The 17,445-nt window shown below is 45.3% G+C and overlaps 1 protein-coding gene across 3 annotated transcripts in view; it reads right to left on the bottom strand.

The window, feature by feature from the left end:
- Positions 1-751: 751 nt before the first annotated feature.
- Positions 752-17,445, bottom strand: part of chd7 (chromodomain helicase DNA binding protein 7) — an 85,953-nt gene continuing 69,259 nt past the window's right edge. For 2 of the 3 annotated variants that reach the window (XM_064938958.1, XM_064938957.1), the window contains 10 exons: positions 17,051-17,259; positions 16,017-16,889; positions 15,466-15,617; positions 11,112-11,345; positions 7,885-8,052; positions 6,883-7,128; positions 4,196-4,411; positions 3,753-3,896; positions 3,502-3,606; positions 752-3,338 (listed from right to left, as the gene is read on the bottom strand). In XM_064938958.1, coding sequence (XP_064795030.1) covers positions 2,313-3,338; positions 3,502-3,606; positions 3,753-3,896; positions 4,196-4,411; positions 6,883-7,128; positions 7,885-8,052; positions 11,112-11,345; positions 15,466-15,617; positions 16,017-16,889; positions 17,051-17,259 — 3,373 coding nt within the window. In that variant the 3' untranslated portion in view covers positions 752-2,312. The remainder of the gene's footprint in view (positions 3,339-3,501; positions 3,607-3,752; positions 3,897-4,195; positions 4,412-6,882; positions 7,129-7,884; positions 8,053-11,111; positions 11,346-15,465; positions 15,618-16,016; positions 16,890-17,050; positions 17,260-17,445) is intronic. The other variant, XM_064938962.1, reaches the window with a different exon arrangement.

The following is a 17,445-nucleotide window of genomic DNA, read 5'->3' as shown; positions in this document are numbered from 1 at the left end:
AAACCAGTCACCCATCCATCCGCTTGAGTAAACACACAGGGTCTCCAACTCCCCACCATACAGGCTGCTCTCCGCCACACACACACAGCTAGTCTTCCACAGCCACACACACACAGTCTGCCCCTCCTGTCAGTTTGGGTCACATCAGCAGGTCCATTGGGAGAGCTGCCATTTATGACTGCCCGAGTTAGCAGACCGACAGCCCCCAGTCTCTGGAAGCGCTGTAGTGTCTCCCACTAGCCCTACCCCTCCTCTCTCCTGTGCCTCCACCCCACTGGCCCTAGACCCCACCAGCCAACATATGCTTCCAATGGCCCAGTTGGTTGGGGTAGTGTTTTGTGCACAAATCATAGATTTGATTCCTGCATGAGCCACACAAAACAGAATATATAGGTTGAAAGCATCATCGGAACGACCATTTTATATAAGGCATGAGTTCGAACACTCCAGTAAGAATCCAAGTTGGTTACCCTTAGGACTCTCAATGACTGGTCAAATTCTCAAATGGCCTAACCACATTCGTTGGCTTCTTCACAGCCATAACGATACACCTAATTAGGGTTGTATCAGATTGCTTTCACCTATAAATACCTTTCTGATCAGTCAGAGGTGAGCTGGCATGCAGCCAAGGTAGACATCTCAGCAGGGGCCCCTCTTCTTCCCTCCTGTAGGGTAGGTTGATGGTGTGATTGCTCTAGTGTTCAGCCAAATTATTATGCTTATTGCGCAATGAAATATTTCTAAAATGTGATTAATTGTAGTGGATTTTATTGAATTGTTAGTAGATATCACATTTGGCAAAAATATGTCCATCTGCACTTAAAAAGCCTTTATTTTCCTATTCTGGGGGTAATAACTTCACCACCATGAATCAACCAAAGGTCATTTAACACTCAAAATAGACATGTACATTTAACATCCAATAAAATAAAATAAAAAAACAAACAAAAAAACTGGTCAACAAGCACTCCGGGTTTGGTTTCCTAGGCGAATATCATGATTCACTTTTATTAAAAGCATCATAACTACAGTTCATCATACATGATGTAAAAAAGAAAAAAAAGGAAAAAAAAGACAAAAAAGAAAACATTTACAACTTATGTCTGTAAACTTCAAGGCTAGTTAGAATTGAGGTAATGCATTTCAGCTTGGTGGCTAAAAGTAACAAAAAGCCCATTCAATAGTTCTAATAAAGGTACCTGATTATTTTACTCTTACACCAGTGCATCAACAGGGATAGTGTGAGACAAATTGATTGCAGTACTTTTTCATGTCATCGTTTATATGCGATTTAGTTTCTCTTTTTCACCGACACTTGTGGTTGTGTTTTAATGGGAGAGCGATGTTTGAGACATTCAAAAGCTGCCTTAGGTTATTGCTGTCTCCTTCCGCGTTGTGGAAGAGAGGTCTCTCCCCTGCTTGGCTTTGTCAGTGTGTCAGACTAAAAACAGTCAGGAGAGTCAGGGCCATCAGTGTGTGAGACTGGAAAACAGTTTCTATAACGAGTGTGACTTGGAAGAGTCAGACAATATGGGTGTTAGTAGTAGTAGTAGGCGGCAGAAAACTGGAACTGGGAAGAATTTGACTGAGAAGGGTAACGGGGTCGTTTCATAGACTGGGAGAGGAAAGGTGGGTGAGGGTAAGACCGTCCGATTGAGACGGGGAAGAGTCAGAGATTGGATTGTTAGTGTGTAAGATTACAGGAAGAAACAGTCAGGTGTGTGTAGACTTGTGTGGGAGATCAGTGTGAGAGACTGGGAACAGTCAGATTATTAGGCCATCTGATATGTGAGGACTTCATCCTGCTCTTCAAGGCAGAACAGTAAAACAGCAAAAAAAACAAGATCCTTTTCATCAGCAGCATATAGACGCTTAATGCCGTTAAATTGTACGCCAATGGAGAGTTACGAGATGCTACTTAATTTCACAATATCAAGAGTAAAAAAAAAAAATCAAAAAAATACAGAAACAGAAAAGCAGCATAGCACTATTGGAACGATTCATTCCTATAATAATATTTCGGAGGAAATGTTCCATCTCATCTAGTATGCACTGTTCAGAGAGCACAAAGACCAAAAATAACACCCTTTTGACATCTGCAAAACTCTAGTTCAGTTTGCTTTTTCCCTGACTACGCTATTAACGCTACAGTGAGAGCCTTTTAGTTACGTATACTCTCCCTGATTTTCATTTTTACCTGTAAAAGAAACAAAGACAAATAAAACAAAAACTAATTTGGATATCAAGTTGGTGTGTAAACGTGTCATGAGAGCACTGGGGGGGGGGGGGGGGGGTCAAAGGCCAGTTTAGTTTCAGTCACTCTTCTCAGGGGCATCCTCTCCTCCCTCCTCATCCTCGGCCGCTAGGTCTTGCGGCGAGTCAGCTTCCTCAGCCAATGCGGAGGCCTCGTCTTCTAGGGCAGACGACTCCGCCGTCTTCTCCAGGCTCTCTGCTGAGTCACTGTCGTCGGCTGTCTCTGGGTCTGCGGTAGATGCGGCAGGGCGGTCCGGGGCGGGGCCAGTCTGGCTGGGCTCCTTCTCCTGGCCCTGAGCTCCAGAAGCAGCCCCCATGGCTCCAGCCATGGCACTCTGCAGGTCAGCCAGGGTGGTGGGGGGAAAGCCAGGCATAGTGAGACCTCCCAGGCCAGGGGGCAGGAACATGTAGGGGGAAAAGAGCCCAGGGGCCATGGTGGACAGCAGGAAGGGGTTGAAGGCAAGGGAGCTGGCCGACATGCCGGAGGCGGCCATTGCGGCAGCGGCTGCGTTCAGAGCCGCGGCGTCCCTGTTAGCCTCACTCGACTCCGCCTCCAACCCAGTGTCCTTCTCCTTGTCCTCATCCCCCTCTTCTCCGCCCTCCCCGTCATCTCTCTTTGACGTCTCATCCGAATCGCCCTCGTCATTGGTGCCGTTGGAGGCTGTAGCGGGCGTGGCTGCAGCCGAGGCAGCTGCGGCAGCCAGGTTATTTCCGAACAGGCCTCCCAGGCCAAACATGTTTGGCAGGCCTCCCATACCAGCCATACCAGGCAGCATGAGAGGCAGCATGGCTGAGGCGTGTTTAGAGTCAGCCCCCCCCATGCCGGGGAAGCCCATGAGCTGCAGCTGAAGACTCTGGAAGCTCTGTAGGCCCTGCAGGCTGGTGAGGTCCATGCCTCCAAACAAGCCATTCATCAGCAGAGGGTTTAGGCCCCCGGATGATGCAGCCTGGGCCTGAGCTGCCGCAGCAGCCGCCGTCGCTTTGGCGATCTCCGATTTGGGGCGTCTCCCCCGACGACGGACACCCTCCTCGCGCACTACGGGCCCAGTCAGGAGACGGTCGAACATGGCCTCAGGGAGGAAGCCCTGTGGAATAGGGGAAGAGACCATGGTTAGTTAGTCAAACGACAATTTTGCAATTCGGCATTCAATTCTCCTCAAATATCAGTTTCCAACCGATAAGGTTAAAATTTAAAAGTGCTGATTGGAATCATTTGAGGGCTAACCGGGAGAATGACAAGAGACTCACCGATTGCTTGACAATGTCGGTCCAGTCAGGAGCGATGGCAAACTCGGGGTTCTCCAGGAGCCATCGGGGCAGTTCCTTCATGGGCGGCGCCATGGCTCCACCCATCTGGGAAAAAAAAGAGGAACAAATTGTTTGACAAGATAGCAATACCTTCAGTTTTGCTATGAAAGGCCAAATTGAAACTGTTGCCAAATGGCGACCAATGAATTTGTGACAAAGCTAATTTGTACTGTACTGAAAAGAACCCATACCTTTCTGCCGTTTCTCCGGTTGACCACGGGAACCCTCTCTTCTCCGGTGAGTGTGTTGATGTCGATCTTGTTGGGGTTTCGGCAGCGGTGACGCTTCTGCTTGGGTTTGGGGAACTGGGAGGAGAGGAGCAATTCCTCACTCTTCTACAGAGAGACAGACAGTAGTGTGGAAGGGATTAGGAATCACGACAGGACCAGACATGAAATTCTTGAATGCTTCATGATAAGACACTATAACCGTTACGAATTAGAATAGCTAAATGTTATATTTTGTATCCATATTTTAAATCACTGAAAGGGATGGTGTAAGATCTGATTTAGGAAAGGGAACAGGGGGTTGAAGGTAGGGGATATGCTCATATTTCACACTGATGGGATAGTTCTACCATATAGGGACATCTGGTAAACAACAAGACTGTATTCCAGTTTATTGAAGTACATACTGGTGTGTATGCAGTAGGCATGTCCATTGTGTACGTTGGGTGCTGTCTGAGCCAGTCCCTCAGGTCCTTATCAGAGGGGGTACCAGGGTCCCCGTCCTCCATAGCGCTGACAGAGGGGACGCGGGCGGAGGCGCTGGGACTGGGAATGTTGTGGCGGTAGGAACGCAGGGGGATCTGCACCCCCTCCACTGATGCTTTGGTCCCCTCGGAATCCTCCTATAGAGGGGGACGGGGGGGATGAAGACCAGGAAAGGTTAACTCTTCATTCATTACCATGTAAAGTTGAGCTACTCAAATTGTATCTAAAATGTTTGATTTTGTATGAAATTTGATCAAAGTCCTGTCAAACTTGTATTTAAATGTACGTTAGTCTAATTGAGATATCCCAGGCATACCCGTGTTCATTTGACAATTTCTAAAACCAAATTCAGACTTTTTCCCGTTGAACCTGTTTTCTATCAGGTTCTTTATAACCATTTATTAAAAGGTCCAATGCTGTCCGAAACACGATTTCCTGTGTTTTATATACATTTTCGCACTAAGGTTGGAATAATACTGAAATTGTTAAATTATGATAATGCCCTTTAAGTGTAAGACAACGTTTCCCAAACGTGGACCTGGGGACCACAAAGGGTGCACATTTTGGTTTTTGCTCTAGCACTACACAAGATTCAAAAGAATCAAAGCTTGATGATTAGTCGAGTCAGATGTGTAGTTCTAGAAAAAAAGGGGGGATCCCGAGAACAGAGTTTGGGAAGCTCGGTAAGAGCTGCTTGAGTGGAGCTGAAGGGAGGGACTAAAAATAAAATCACTAACGTGAAATATACTGTGTATGTAAAATGTATATAGGTTCAGAACGTTTGTGAAACACAACAGTTGAAAAATATATGGCAAATAGAAATCAAAACTGGTTGGTCTTCAGATAGATGGGAGGGGTTGAGGGTAACTGAAGGTGGGACTAAAAACAAAAAACAAACAAAAAGATGACAATTGTAAAATGTATATAAGCTGGAAGTAGAAGCCTAAGTGTTGCTGTCCATGAGTTTACCGCAATTAATACATATGGAATCATGCATTAACCAAAAACATGTTAAACAAATCAACATTATATTTGAGATTCCTAAACCACCCTTTGACTTGATGACAGCTTTGCACACTCTTGGCATTCTCTCAACCAGCTTCATGAGGTCGTCACCTAGAACGCATTTCAATTAACAGGTGTGCCTTGTTAAAAGTTAATTTGTGGAATTTTTCCTTCTTAATGCCTTGAGACAATCAGTTGTGTTGTGACAAGGTACGGGTGGTATACAGAAGATAACCCTATTTGGTAAAAGACCAATTCCATATTATGGCAAGAACAGCTCAAACAAGGAAAGAGAAACAGTCCATTACTTTAAGACATGGTCAGCCAATCAGAAATATTTCAAGAACGATGAAAGTTTCTTCAAGTGCAGTCTCAAAAACCAAGTGCTGTGATGAAACTGGCTCGCATGAGTACCGCCACAGGAAAGGAAGCCCCAGAGTAAACTGAGGAAATCAGCAATTAACTGCACTTCAGATAACTGCTTCACAGAGTTCAAGTAACAGACATTTCAACATCAAATTGGTCAAATTGCTGTAAAGAAACCAGTAAAGGACACCAATAAGAAGACTTGCTTGGGCCAAGAAACACAAGCAATGGACATTAGACCGTTGGACATCTGTAATTTGGTCTGATGAGTCCAAATTTGAGATTGGTTCCAAACTCTGTCTTCGAGACAGTAGTTGAACAGATGATCGCCGCATGTGTGGTTCCGACCGTTAAGCATGGAGGTGGTGGTGTGATGGTGCTTTGCTGGTGACACTTATTTAGAATTCAAGGCACACTTAACCAGCAAGGCTACCACAGCATACTGCAGCAATATGCCATCTTATCTGGTTTGCACTTAGTGGGACTATCATTTGTTTTTCAACAGGACAATGAACCAACAACGCCAGGCTGTGTAAGAGCTATTTGACCAAGGAGAGTGATGGAGTGCTGCATCAGATGACCTGGCCTCCACAATCACCCGACCTCAAGCCAATTGAGATGGTTTGGGATGATTTGGACTGCAAAGTGAAGGAAAAGCAGCCAACAAGTGCTCAGCATATGTGGGAACTCCAAGACTGTTGGAAAAGCATTCCAGGTGAAGCTGGTTGAGAGAATGCCAAGAGTGTGAAAAGCTGTCAAGGCAAAAGGTGACTACTTTAAAGAATCTCAAATATAATATACATTTTGATTTGTTTAACACTTTTTTGGTTACTACATGATTCCATGTGTTATTTCATAGTTTTGACATCTTCACTATTATTCTACAATGTAGAAAATAGTCAAAATAAAGAAACCCCTTGAATGAGTACTGCATATATACAATTTTTAAAAAGAGCTGTTTTGATGGATGGAGTTTTGGCCGGTAAATTAGTAAGACCAATAACAGTTCAAAACCGCTCTGCCAATAAGAGCTAGTTTTCAGTTCCCCCTTCCAACTCAGAACTCAGACAAGTCCAGCAAAATTGCTCTTTGCTAAGAGGCGGTTTGTTTCTTTTTGACCATTTTAATTTAACACAATCACAGTAACTTATTTGTTACCCAGAACCCATTTGATATTGCAATTTAAAAAACACTGCATGGACCTTGAATAAATGAATAAAATGTGACTGTTAGTGACCATGCTGTGTACCGTGGCTCCTCTCTTGTTGTTAATAAACAGCAGCTCTAGCCCCTCCACATTTTTCCTGCGGCCTCGTCTCCTCCGGGTGGGCAGGTCAGCATCGGCCAATGAGCCATTGGCCCTATGTCTGGAAGGCGTGGCCGCCTGTAGCAGCTCCATCTGAGCCTTGAGGGTAGCAGAAGGCACCATGCTGCTGGTGGAGTAGCCCGCCAGGGACGACGCTGCCTTGTGGTGATGCATGCCCTGGAGCAGAATAAGTCCCAATGGTAAGCAATATGGAAACTTAAAGTCAATGTATAGACTAAAATGCAATGCCTGTAACAAAGAGGTTAATTTACATGGCAACTAGTATGACCATAGTGCTTTACATACTTGATTCCTTTATATAAATAGATGTGATACATATTAAAATGCTTTATTTCAGTGGGATCAATGTTACTCATACATATCAGGGAGACCAGAGGGGTATTCTACGAAGCAAGCCAGATCTACTCAGGGTTGTCTAAAGCGAACCAGCTTCAGTTCACTTCACATTCCAGCTCAGGCTTCATCCGTACTACAATGGTGGGTATCGCTTGTCCACCTGCCGATAATTCGAGCAGTCTCGTAACTGTGACGCATTTAGATTTTTTGAAATCATAATCAAGGGAAAGTTCTCTTGTGAATTCAGCAGGGTATGGTATGATGAGAAATATGCTTTTAGAAGTGACGCCTTTATTTTATTACGAATCACCCCTAACACCCTAACTATCATTAACGTGCCTATCAATGAATGAGCAACCCCCACCACTATCAATAAAATTATTTTACCTAAATAACACTTGTCATATAAAAAACATAAAAAAGCAAATGCCTTTTGTCATTACTAAATAATGTGATAAATACTCGTAGGACACCACTCTGACCAAAAAGTGTAATTCAAAAAAATACAATACAGTTGTAAAAAGTGATAGATAATTCTAAATTTAGAATTAATTCATAAAATTCTAAAGACCCTACCTTGGTGAGGTCCATGGCCTGGCTCTGGGACTCAGGTTGGTGAGACTCTCTGAGCTGAGCCACCATATCCATCAGGTTCCTTCGTTTGGCGGCGCGCTCCGCCTCAATCTCCACCTTCCTCCGCCTGCGACGACGCTGCTTTGGCAATGACATGCTCAGAGCATCCTCCTTTACAGAGCGAGAGGGAAATATAGGCTTGAGAATTCAAGGTTTTACTGCTATCCTACAAAGCATCACATGGGTTTGCACCTTCCCATCTCTCCGATTTCGTCCTGCCGTACATACCTACATGTACGGTCACAAAGCGCAGGCCTCCTAATTGTCCCTAGAATTTGTAAGCAAACAGCAGGAGGCAGGGCTTTCTCATATAGCGCTCCATTTTTATGGAATGGTCTGCCTATCCATGTGAGAGACGCAAACTCAGTCTCAAACTTTAAGTCTTTATTGAAGACTCATCTCTTCAGTAGGTCCTATGATTGAGTGTAGTCTGGCCCAGGGGTGACAAGGTGAAAGACAAGGCACTGGAGCGACGAACCGCCCTTGATGTCTCTACCTGACCGGCTTCCCCTCCACTGGGATTCTCTGCTTCAGACCCTATTACAGGGGCTGAGTCACTGGCTTACTAGTCCTCTTCCATGCCGTCCCTAGGAGGGGAGCGACACTTGAGTGGGTTGAGTCACAGACGTGATCTTCCCGTCCGGTTTTGCGCCCCCTCGGGCTTGTGTGGAGATCTTTGTGGTTTATACTCAGCCTTGTCTCAGTGTAGTAAATGGGTAGTCTGTTGATATCCCTCTAGTGGTGTGGGGGCTGTGCTTTGGCTAAGTGGGTGGGGTTATATCTTGCCTGGTTGGCCCCGTCTCAGTCACCAGTAGCTATGCTGCATTAATCTATGTGCCCGGCGGGGGGGGCTAGGGTCAGTAATGATGGAATTCTCCTGTCTTATCTGGTGTCCTGTGTTAATTTAAGTAGGGTCCCTCTAATTCTCTACCCCCTCCCGGAGAACCTGAGTCCTAAGATCATGCCTCCAGACCACCTTGTCTGATGACTCTTTGGTGTCCCCAGTCCACTTGGTCGTGCTGCTGCAACAGTTTCAACTGTTCTGCCGGCGGCTAGGACCCCTGACCTGTTCACCGGCTATGAAAAGCCAACTGACATTTACTCCTGAGGTACTGACCTGTTGCACCCTCTACAACCACTGATTATTATTTGACCCCGCAGGTCATCTATGAACATCTTGAAGAACAACCTGGCCTTAATGGCCATGTACTCTTATAAATCTCCACCTGGCACAGCCAGAAGAGGACTGGCCACCCCTTGGTTCCCCTAGGTTCCTTTCTAGGGAGTTATTCCTAGCCACTGTGCTTCTACATCTGCATTGCTTGCTGTTTGGGGTTTTCGGCTGAGTTTCTGTTTAGCACTTTACATCTTCTGATGTAAAAAGGGCTTTATAAATACACTGCTCAAAAAAATAAAGGGAACACTTAAACAACAATGTAACTTCAAGTCAATCACACTTTGTGAAATCAAACTGTCCACTTAGGAAGCAACACTGATTGACAATAAATTCCACATGCTGTTGTGCAAATGGAATAGACAACAGGTGGAAATTATAGGCAATTAGCAAGACACCCCCAATAAAGGAGTGGTTCTGCAGGTGGTGACCACAGACCACTTCTCAGTTCCTATGCTTCCTGGCTGATGTTTTGGTCACTTTTGAATGCCGGCGGTGGTTTCACTCTAGTGGTAGCATGAGACGGAGTCTACAACCCACACAAGTGGCTCAGGTAGTGCAGCTCATCCAGGATGGCACATCAATGCGAGATGTGGCAAGAAGGTTTGCTGTGTCTGTCAGCGTAGTGTCCAGAGCATGGAGGCGCTACCAGGAGACAGGCCAGTACATCAGGAGATGTGGAGGAGGCCGTAGGAGGGCAACAACCCAGCAGCAGGACCGCTACCTCCGCCTTTGTGCAAGGAGGAGCACTGCCAGAGCCCTGCAAAATGACCTCCAGCAGGCCACGAATGTGCATGTCTGCTCAAACGGTCAGAAACAGACTCCATGAGGGTGGTATGAAGGCCCGACGTCCACAGGTGGGGGTTATGCTTACAGCTCAGGACGTTTGGCATTTGCCAGAGAACACCAAGATTAGCAAATTTGCCACTGGTGCCCTGTGCTCTTCACAGATGAAAGCAGGTTCACACTGAGCACATGTGACAGTCTGGAGACGCCGTGGAGAACGTTCTGCTGCCTGCAACATCTTCCAGCATGACCGGTTTGGCTGTGGGTCAGTCATGATGTGGGGTGGCATTTCTTCGGGGGGGGCTGCACAGCCCTCCATGTGCTCGCCAGAGGTAGCCTGACTGCCATTAGGTACTGAGATGAGATCCTCAGACCCCTTGTGAGACCATATACTGGTGCGGTTGGCCTTGGGTTCCTCCTATTGCAAGACAATGCTAGACCTCATGTGTCAGCAGTTACTGCAAGAGGAAGGCATTGATGCTATGGACTGGCCCGCCCGTTCCCCAGACCTAAATCCAATTGAGCACATCTGGGACATCATGTCTCGCTCCATCCACCAACGCCACGTTGCACAACAGACGGTCCAGGAGTTGACGGATGCTTTAGTCCAGGTCTGGGAGGAGATCCCTCAGACCATCCGCCACCTCATCAGGAGCATGCCCAGGCGTTGTAGGGAGGTCATACAGGCACGTGGAGGCCACACACACTACTGAGCCTCATTTTGACTTGTTTTAAGGACATTACATCAAAGTTGGATCAGCCTGTAGTGTGGTTTAACACTTTAATTTTGAGTGTAACTCCAAATCCAGACCTCCATGGGTTGATAAATTTGATTTCCATTGATAATTTGTGTGATTTTGTTGTCAGCACATTCAACTATGTAAAGAAAAAATTATTTAATAAGAATATTTCATTCATTCAGATCTGGGATGTGTTATTTTTGTTCCCTTTATTTTTTTGAGCAGTGTACATTAGATTGAAAATCAATGTAGAAAATTGGGACACCGGTTTGAAAGTAAAATTAAGTTATTGAAGTAAATTATGTAGTAATAAGGGAATATTAATTTTCAGACCTCACCATATATATCTGTATGAATACATTTCATTTTCCAAGACCAATCATCTGAGGTGCATGTTATGTTAACCGGTATTTACAAACTAAATCTGTTGAGTGGGCGTTTTTAAATTATTATTTTTCTTTACTACTTACGTTAACCTGTGGCGAGAGGGTGAGGTCCTCACTGCCGCTGAAGCTCGTCTGAGCAGCCGCCGCCATTGACAGCTCGGCCAGGCCCCGCCTCTGCAGGGGGCTTTCTGACGCCACGGGGCCAGGGTATCCAGGCAACAGGCCCGGGATGTCGAAGAACTGACGACGGTTGGCGGGCCACTTGCCCTTGATGACCGCCTCGCAGATGTTGTCCATGCGGTTGATCATTACGCGATCCTGGAAAGTAAAAATGGCGCACAGAGGAATGGATTAATACAACTAGAGAAGTATTTTGATGATAGAGTGGGGTCCAACTTGAACAGGGCTTATCGCTCCAGTTCTCCATTTTATTTCTTTACGTAAACTGATGTGTTATTTCTTTAATACTGAACTGTTCAAGTACCTTATGTTCATAGTGTGTGCCTAGCAAAAGTATTCACCCCCCTCTGCGTTTTTAATATTTTGTTGCAACCTGTAATTTAAATGTATTTTCATGCAATGGACACACAAAAGTCCAATTTGGTGAAGTGGAAAAAAATGTGTTTAAAAACACTTGTTTAAAAATATAAAATAAAAAAACAGAAAAGTGGTGCATACATATGTATTCACCCCCTTTGCTATGAAGCCCCTAAATAAGATATTTTGCAACCAATTACCTTCAGAAGTCCCATAATTTGTTAAATATAGTCCACATGATCTGAGTATGTATGTACATATACACACACAAGTTCTTAAAGGACCCAGAGTCTGCAACACCACTAAGCGAGGGACACCACCAAGCAAGTGGCACCATGAAGACCAAGGAGCTCTCCAAACAGGTCAGGGACAAAGTTGTGGAGAAGAACAGATCAGAGTTGGGTTATAACAAAATATCTGAAACTGAACATCCCACAGAGGACTATTAAATCCATTATTAAAAAAATGGAAAGAATATGGCACCACAACAAACCTGCCAAAGGAGGGCCACCCACCAAAACTCACAGAACAGGCAAGGAGGGCATTAATCATAGAGGCACCAAAGATAACCCCGAAAGAGCTGCAAAACTCCACAGAGGAGATAGGAGTATCTGTCCATAGGACCACTAAGCCGTACACTCCACAGAGCTGGGCTTTATGGAAGAGTGGTCAGAAAAAAGCTGTCTGGCACACAGCCAACACCTCACATCACCCCAAGAACACCATCCACACAGTGAAGCATGGTGGTGGCAGCATCATGTTGTGGGGATAATTTTCATCAGCAGGGACTGGGAAACTGCAGGAATGATGGATAGTGCTAAATACTTGGAAATTCTTGAAGGGTTAAACTATTTTAATCTTCCAGAGATTTGAGACTGGGACAGAGGTTCACCTTTCAGCAAGGCAATGACCCTAAGCATACTGCTAAAGCAACACTTGAGTGGTTTAAGGTGAAACATTTAAATGTCTTGGAATGGCCTAGTCAAAGCCCAGACCTCAATCAAATTGAGAATCTGTGGTATGACTTAAAGATTATTGTACACCAGCAGAACCTATCCAACTTGAAGGAGCTGGAGCAGTTAACGGGCAAAAATACCAGTGGCAAGATGTGTCAAGCTTATAGCGACATACCCCAAGAGACTTACAACTGTAATTTCTGCATTTCTTGTTTGTTTCACAATAAAAATATTTTGCATCTTCAAAGTGGTAGGCATGTTGTGTAAATCAAATGATAGACCCCCCCAAAATCCATTTTAATTCCAGGGTGTAAGGCAATAAAATAGGAAAAATGCCAAGGGGTGTGAATACTCGCACAAACCACTGCCTATTATGGGTTATTGTGTGTCGATTGCGGAGGAAAAAAATATTTATTTAATCCATTTTAGAATAAGGCTGTACAACAAAATGTGGAAAAAGTAAAATTCAGAATGAATACTTTCCAAATGCACTGTACCTTTCATAATATTTCCCTTCAAGTTATTTGCCTACCTAATCTATTGTTGCTTCATTCTTACCTCATTTTCAACATTTGAATGAAATAAGTTCCGTTGTCCTTATCTTCATAATTCTAATGTTATCCTTGAATAATATATGACTAGATTCAGAAGGCTTTCACTTCTCTTCGCGAAGATTGAATGTTACAGGTCTGAATGAAAGCAACCTATTCTAGATGAGCTTTTCCTGGGATTCCAAGAGCTAAGGAGTGTTTTTTTATTTTATTTTTTTATTTTCAATAGAGGCCAGCGGCGTACAGGTGCTTGCATGTTGCGCAAGAGACAGAAGATTATATATTAGCTAAGGCTAATATGGCATTGAATTTATTACCTGAAAGAGGTTGGCTACAACATCTAGATTGATATATAGCCCTACATATATATATAGCACAAATTTATATTTTGGATGCAATTTGAATGGAGTCCAAGCAACAAGTGTGATAAACTGTTTTAACTCTTAAAATAAAAATTGTAATCTTTACAATTAAAAAACAAGCCAGATGGAGATGGGTAACTTCGACACACATTCAGTCTTTATATTACTGTGGCATAGGTCACAAGAAGTTACCATGAGATGAAAGGTCTACATGCATAGTGAACTGCCGCTCCATACTGAGATGAGTCATCATGCAGAGGCTGTAGAGATGCCAGATTTGGACCACACAATTGAACAGTTCCAATTAATGCCATGCTGTTCATATAAATCATTTATTGCAATTTACCAGTTTCAGTTATTTATACCAGTGAAAAGGAGTGGTGACCGAGTTCTTGGTAACCGGGTTCTTGTCATTCAACCCTAATCAGGTGTGACCACCTGATGCACAGCGGCATCTCCTTCGCATAGAGTTGACCACTTCTTTTCAATGGCTGTGCGAAGTTGCTGAATATTGGCGGGAAATGGAACAAGCTGTCGTACACTTTCATCCAGAGCATCCCAAACAGCTCAATGGGAGACATGTCTGGTGAGCATATGCAGGCCGTCACAGAAGTGGGACATTTTCAGCCTCCAGGAATTGTGTACAGACCCTTGTGTCATACATTACCATGCTGAAACATGAGGTGATGTGGCGGATGAATGGCACGACAACGGGCCTCAAGATCTCATTAAGGTAAATCTGGGCATTCAAATTGCCATCGATAATATATTGCGTTCATTGTACGTAGCTTATGCCTGCCCATACCATAACCCCACCACCACCACTTGTTATTTACCTTATTTTTTAAATTTTATTTAACTAGGCAAGTCAGTTAACACATTCTTATTTACAATGACAGCCTAACCTGGCCAAACCCAAACGACGCTGGGCCAATTGTGCGCCGCCCTATGGGACTCCCAATCACGGCTGGTTGTGAAACAGCCTGGAATTGAACAAGGGTCTGTAGTGATGCCTCTAGATGCTGAGCAGCATCTGGTCTCCCATCCAGGGACCAACCCTGCTTTAACTTAAGTGGTAACCCAGCAGTGGGATGCTGGATGGTATGAAGCAGGCTTCATGGGACACTTCACAAAGTTGACATCAGCAAACCGCTTGCCCACACAACACCAAACTCAATGTCTGCCATCTGCCTGGCACAGTTAAAACGAGGATTAATACGTGAAGAGCACACTTCTCCAGTGTACTAGCGTCCATCGAAGGTGAGAATTTGCCCACTGAATTAAGTTATGACGCCGAACTGGAGTCAAGTCAAGACACTGGCGAGGATGACAAGCACACAGATGAGATTCCCGGAGACTGTTTTTGACAGTTTGTGCAGAAATTCTTTGGTTGAGCAAACCCAGTTTCATAAGCTGTCAGGGTGGCTTGTCTCAGACGATCCCGCAAGTGAAAAAGCCGGATGTGGAAGTCCTGGGCTGGCATGGTTACACGTGGTCATGGGTTGAGCGGCCAGGTGTACGTACTGCCAAATCCTCTAAAATGACGTTGGAGGCAGCTTATGGTAGAGAAATGAACATGAATTTCTCTGGCAACAGTGCTGGTTGAAATTCAGGCAGCCAGCAGGCCAATTACACACTCCCTCAAAACTTGCGACATCTGTGACAGTGTGTTTTGTTACAAAACTGCACATTTTATTGTGGCCTTTTGTCCCCAGCACAAGGTGCACCTGTGTATTGATCATGCTGTTTAATCAGCTTTTTGATATGCTACACCTGTCAGATGGATGGAATATCTTAGCAAAGGAGAAAATGCTCACTAACAGGAATGTAAACAAATTTGTGCACAACATTTTAGAGGAATAAGCTTTTTGTGAGTATGGAACATTTCTGGGATATTTTATTTCAGCTCGTGAAACATGGGACCAACACTTTACATGTTGCATTTATATAATTATTTGTTCAGTATATATTTCACCACTAAATGAATATGAGCATGTATCTGTGAATTCATGTACATCTTTGTTCTACAAACCTTTGGCCAGAAAGAGAAGGAGAAGGTTCTCTGGATGGCTGAGGGTTCTCCATCCTCGGGGCAGAACCCATCACGGGTCTCGTCTCTGGCCGTGGTGCTCAGTGAGGCATTGCTCTCCTCGTCAAAGTTCTTCTGCTCAGAGGTGGCACCAACTGAAAAATGACGACAACGCTTGGTCAATTGCAGCCACAAGAGAATCTAGAAATGGATTCATGTAGTGCTCTCAAAATTAGCAACAGCAGTATACGAGAAGGGTCATAGAGTGAACCTTCAATTCAACACTAAGCAGCAAGCTTAAATAGACTACATAAAGACATATGGTAGTTTCTAAATGCCAGCTAAAGCAGACCAACTACACACAGCCACTTACTGTGTTGGGGCTGGCTTCAACAGAGTAGTTATGAGTCATGCACTTGCATGGCCCAACGGTCTATAGTATAGACCTCTACACAGACCCACGGTTGATAGTTTGCATAAATTCACACCCTAAAATTGAATTTATCCTTGAGAAAAGCTATATTTTTAGCAATGGAGTTGGGAGTAAGACATACCTTCAGCTTGAGACGACTTCTCAGACTTGTCGTCTTCCTCCATCTTCTCCTCATCCTCCTCTTCGAGTCCTTTCTCAGCCACTGGATTGGGAGATTTGGGAGACTTGGCTGGACTCCCTTCTTTCTCCTTCTTGGTTTCCTGGTCTTCCGATGCTTTGGAAGACTCCGGTTTTTCCTGGAATTCTGGATTCTTGTCCTGGTCCCCGACGTCCTCATTGGGAGTGTCTTCTTTCTCAGGTTCGGCCTCCTTGGAAGACTCGCCATCAGAATCACCGTTGACCTCCATTTTCTCGTCTTTTAGGTCATCTCCATCCTCCTTAGCTTTCTCGTCCTTCAACTCCTCCTTGGGAGACGCAGCCTTCTCTTCCTTCTCTCCCTCCATCTCGTCTTCCTTGCGTTCCTGCTCGTCTGGTTTCTCAGCTTTAGTACATGGAAGGTCGTTGTCACCTTCCTCTTTCACCTCCTTGCCTTCCACATCCTCCTCTTTGACATGAGAGGGTTTCTCAGCAGCAGCCTGCTCAGAGGCAGTAGAGGGAGCTCCATCGCGGGGCGGCTGAGGCGCCCCAGCCGATCCCCCCTTGGTGAACTTCCTGTGGGCCTCAAGGAAGCCCAAGGCTGGGTCGTTGAGGATGTGGTAGTCGGTGCGGCTCACGCCGTGCTTGGAGGCGCCCAGGAGGAGGTCGCGGTCGTGCCGGCCGCAGTCCCACCACTCCGGCAGGTCAGAGCTGGGCTGGCAGAGGCGCAAGCGCTCGCCCAGCAGGGGGTGGGGCAACACCTGCTCGCGGATGCGGCGCAGCAGCTCGATGCGGTAAAGGGTGCGTGATGCCCGCTCCTCCGTGATGGGGTCAATGATCAGGGTGGGGTCTGGGAGCTCTGCCAGAGAGACAGAGGGCGGGGGGGTGAGGAGAGAGGAAAATAGTTGTTAATCTAGTCAGTCTTTCCAGGGAATGATCCTTTGCTTTAGCTTAAGTAAATGTAGGTATGGCTGAAGTTGTGTTCAAGAGCTCTCTGTAATTAAATGTGAGGGCATTTACCTGTGTCGGTCTTGATCTGCATGCGACACACCCGTTTGCACATGGCCACGAAGGAGAAGTAGTATTTCTCTAGGCTCTCGTCAGTCTTCTTGTCCAGACGCGCGAAGGCCCTGAACTGGGTCCAGTCAAAGCGCTGACGGGCCGTGTCATAGATCACGCCAAACGTGGACACCACGCGGTAAAAGTCGGCTTCCTCACGCCTGGTCCACCTGACGACGAGACACGGAAGGGTTAATCCAACAACCAATGGGACGGAAAGCAATGTATGAGTAGTGTATTGATTAGGAGACTGGAGCATTATGGGTACTGTAGTACATACATCATGTTACAAGTAGGGCTTCTCAAACAAGCACCAAACAATAATACAGGAAGTTGATAGAACTTCAAGAAACTCT

The sequence above is a fragment of the Oncorhynchus masou genome, chromosome 3 (assembly GCF_036934945.1).
Source record: "Oncorhynchus masou masou isolate Uvic2021 chromosome 3, UVic_Omas_1.1, whole genome shotgun sequence".
NCBI lineage: Eukaryota > Metazoa > Chordata > Actinopteri > Salmoniformes > Salmonidae > Oncorhynchus > Oncorhynchus masou.
Note: the sequence above shows the minus strand (reverse complement) of the source record. Positions and strands in the feature narration are given on the sequence as shown.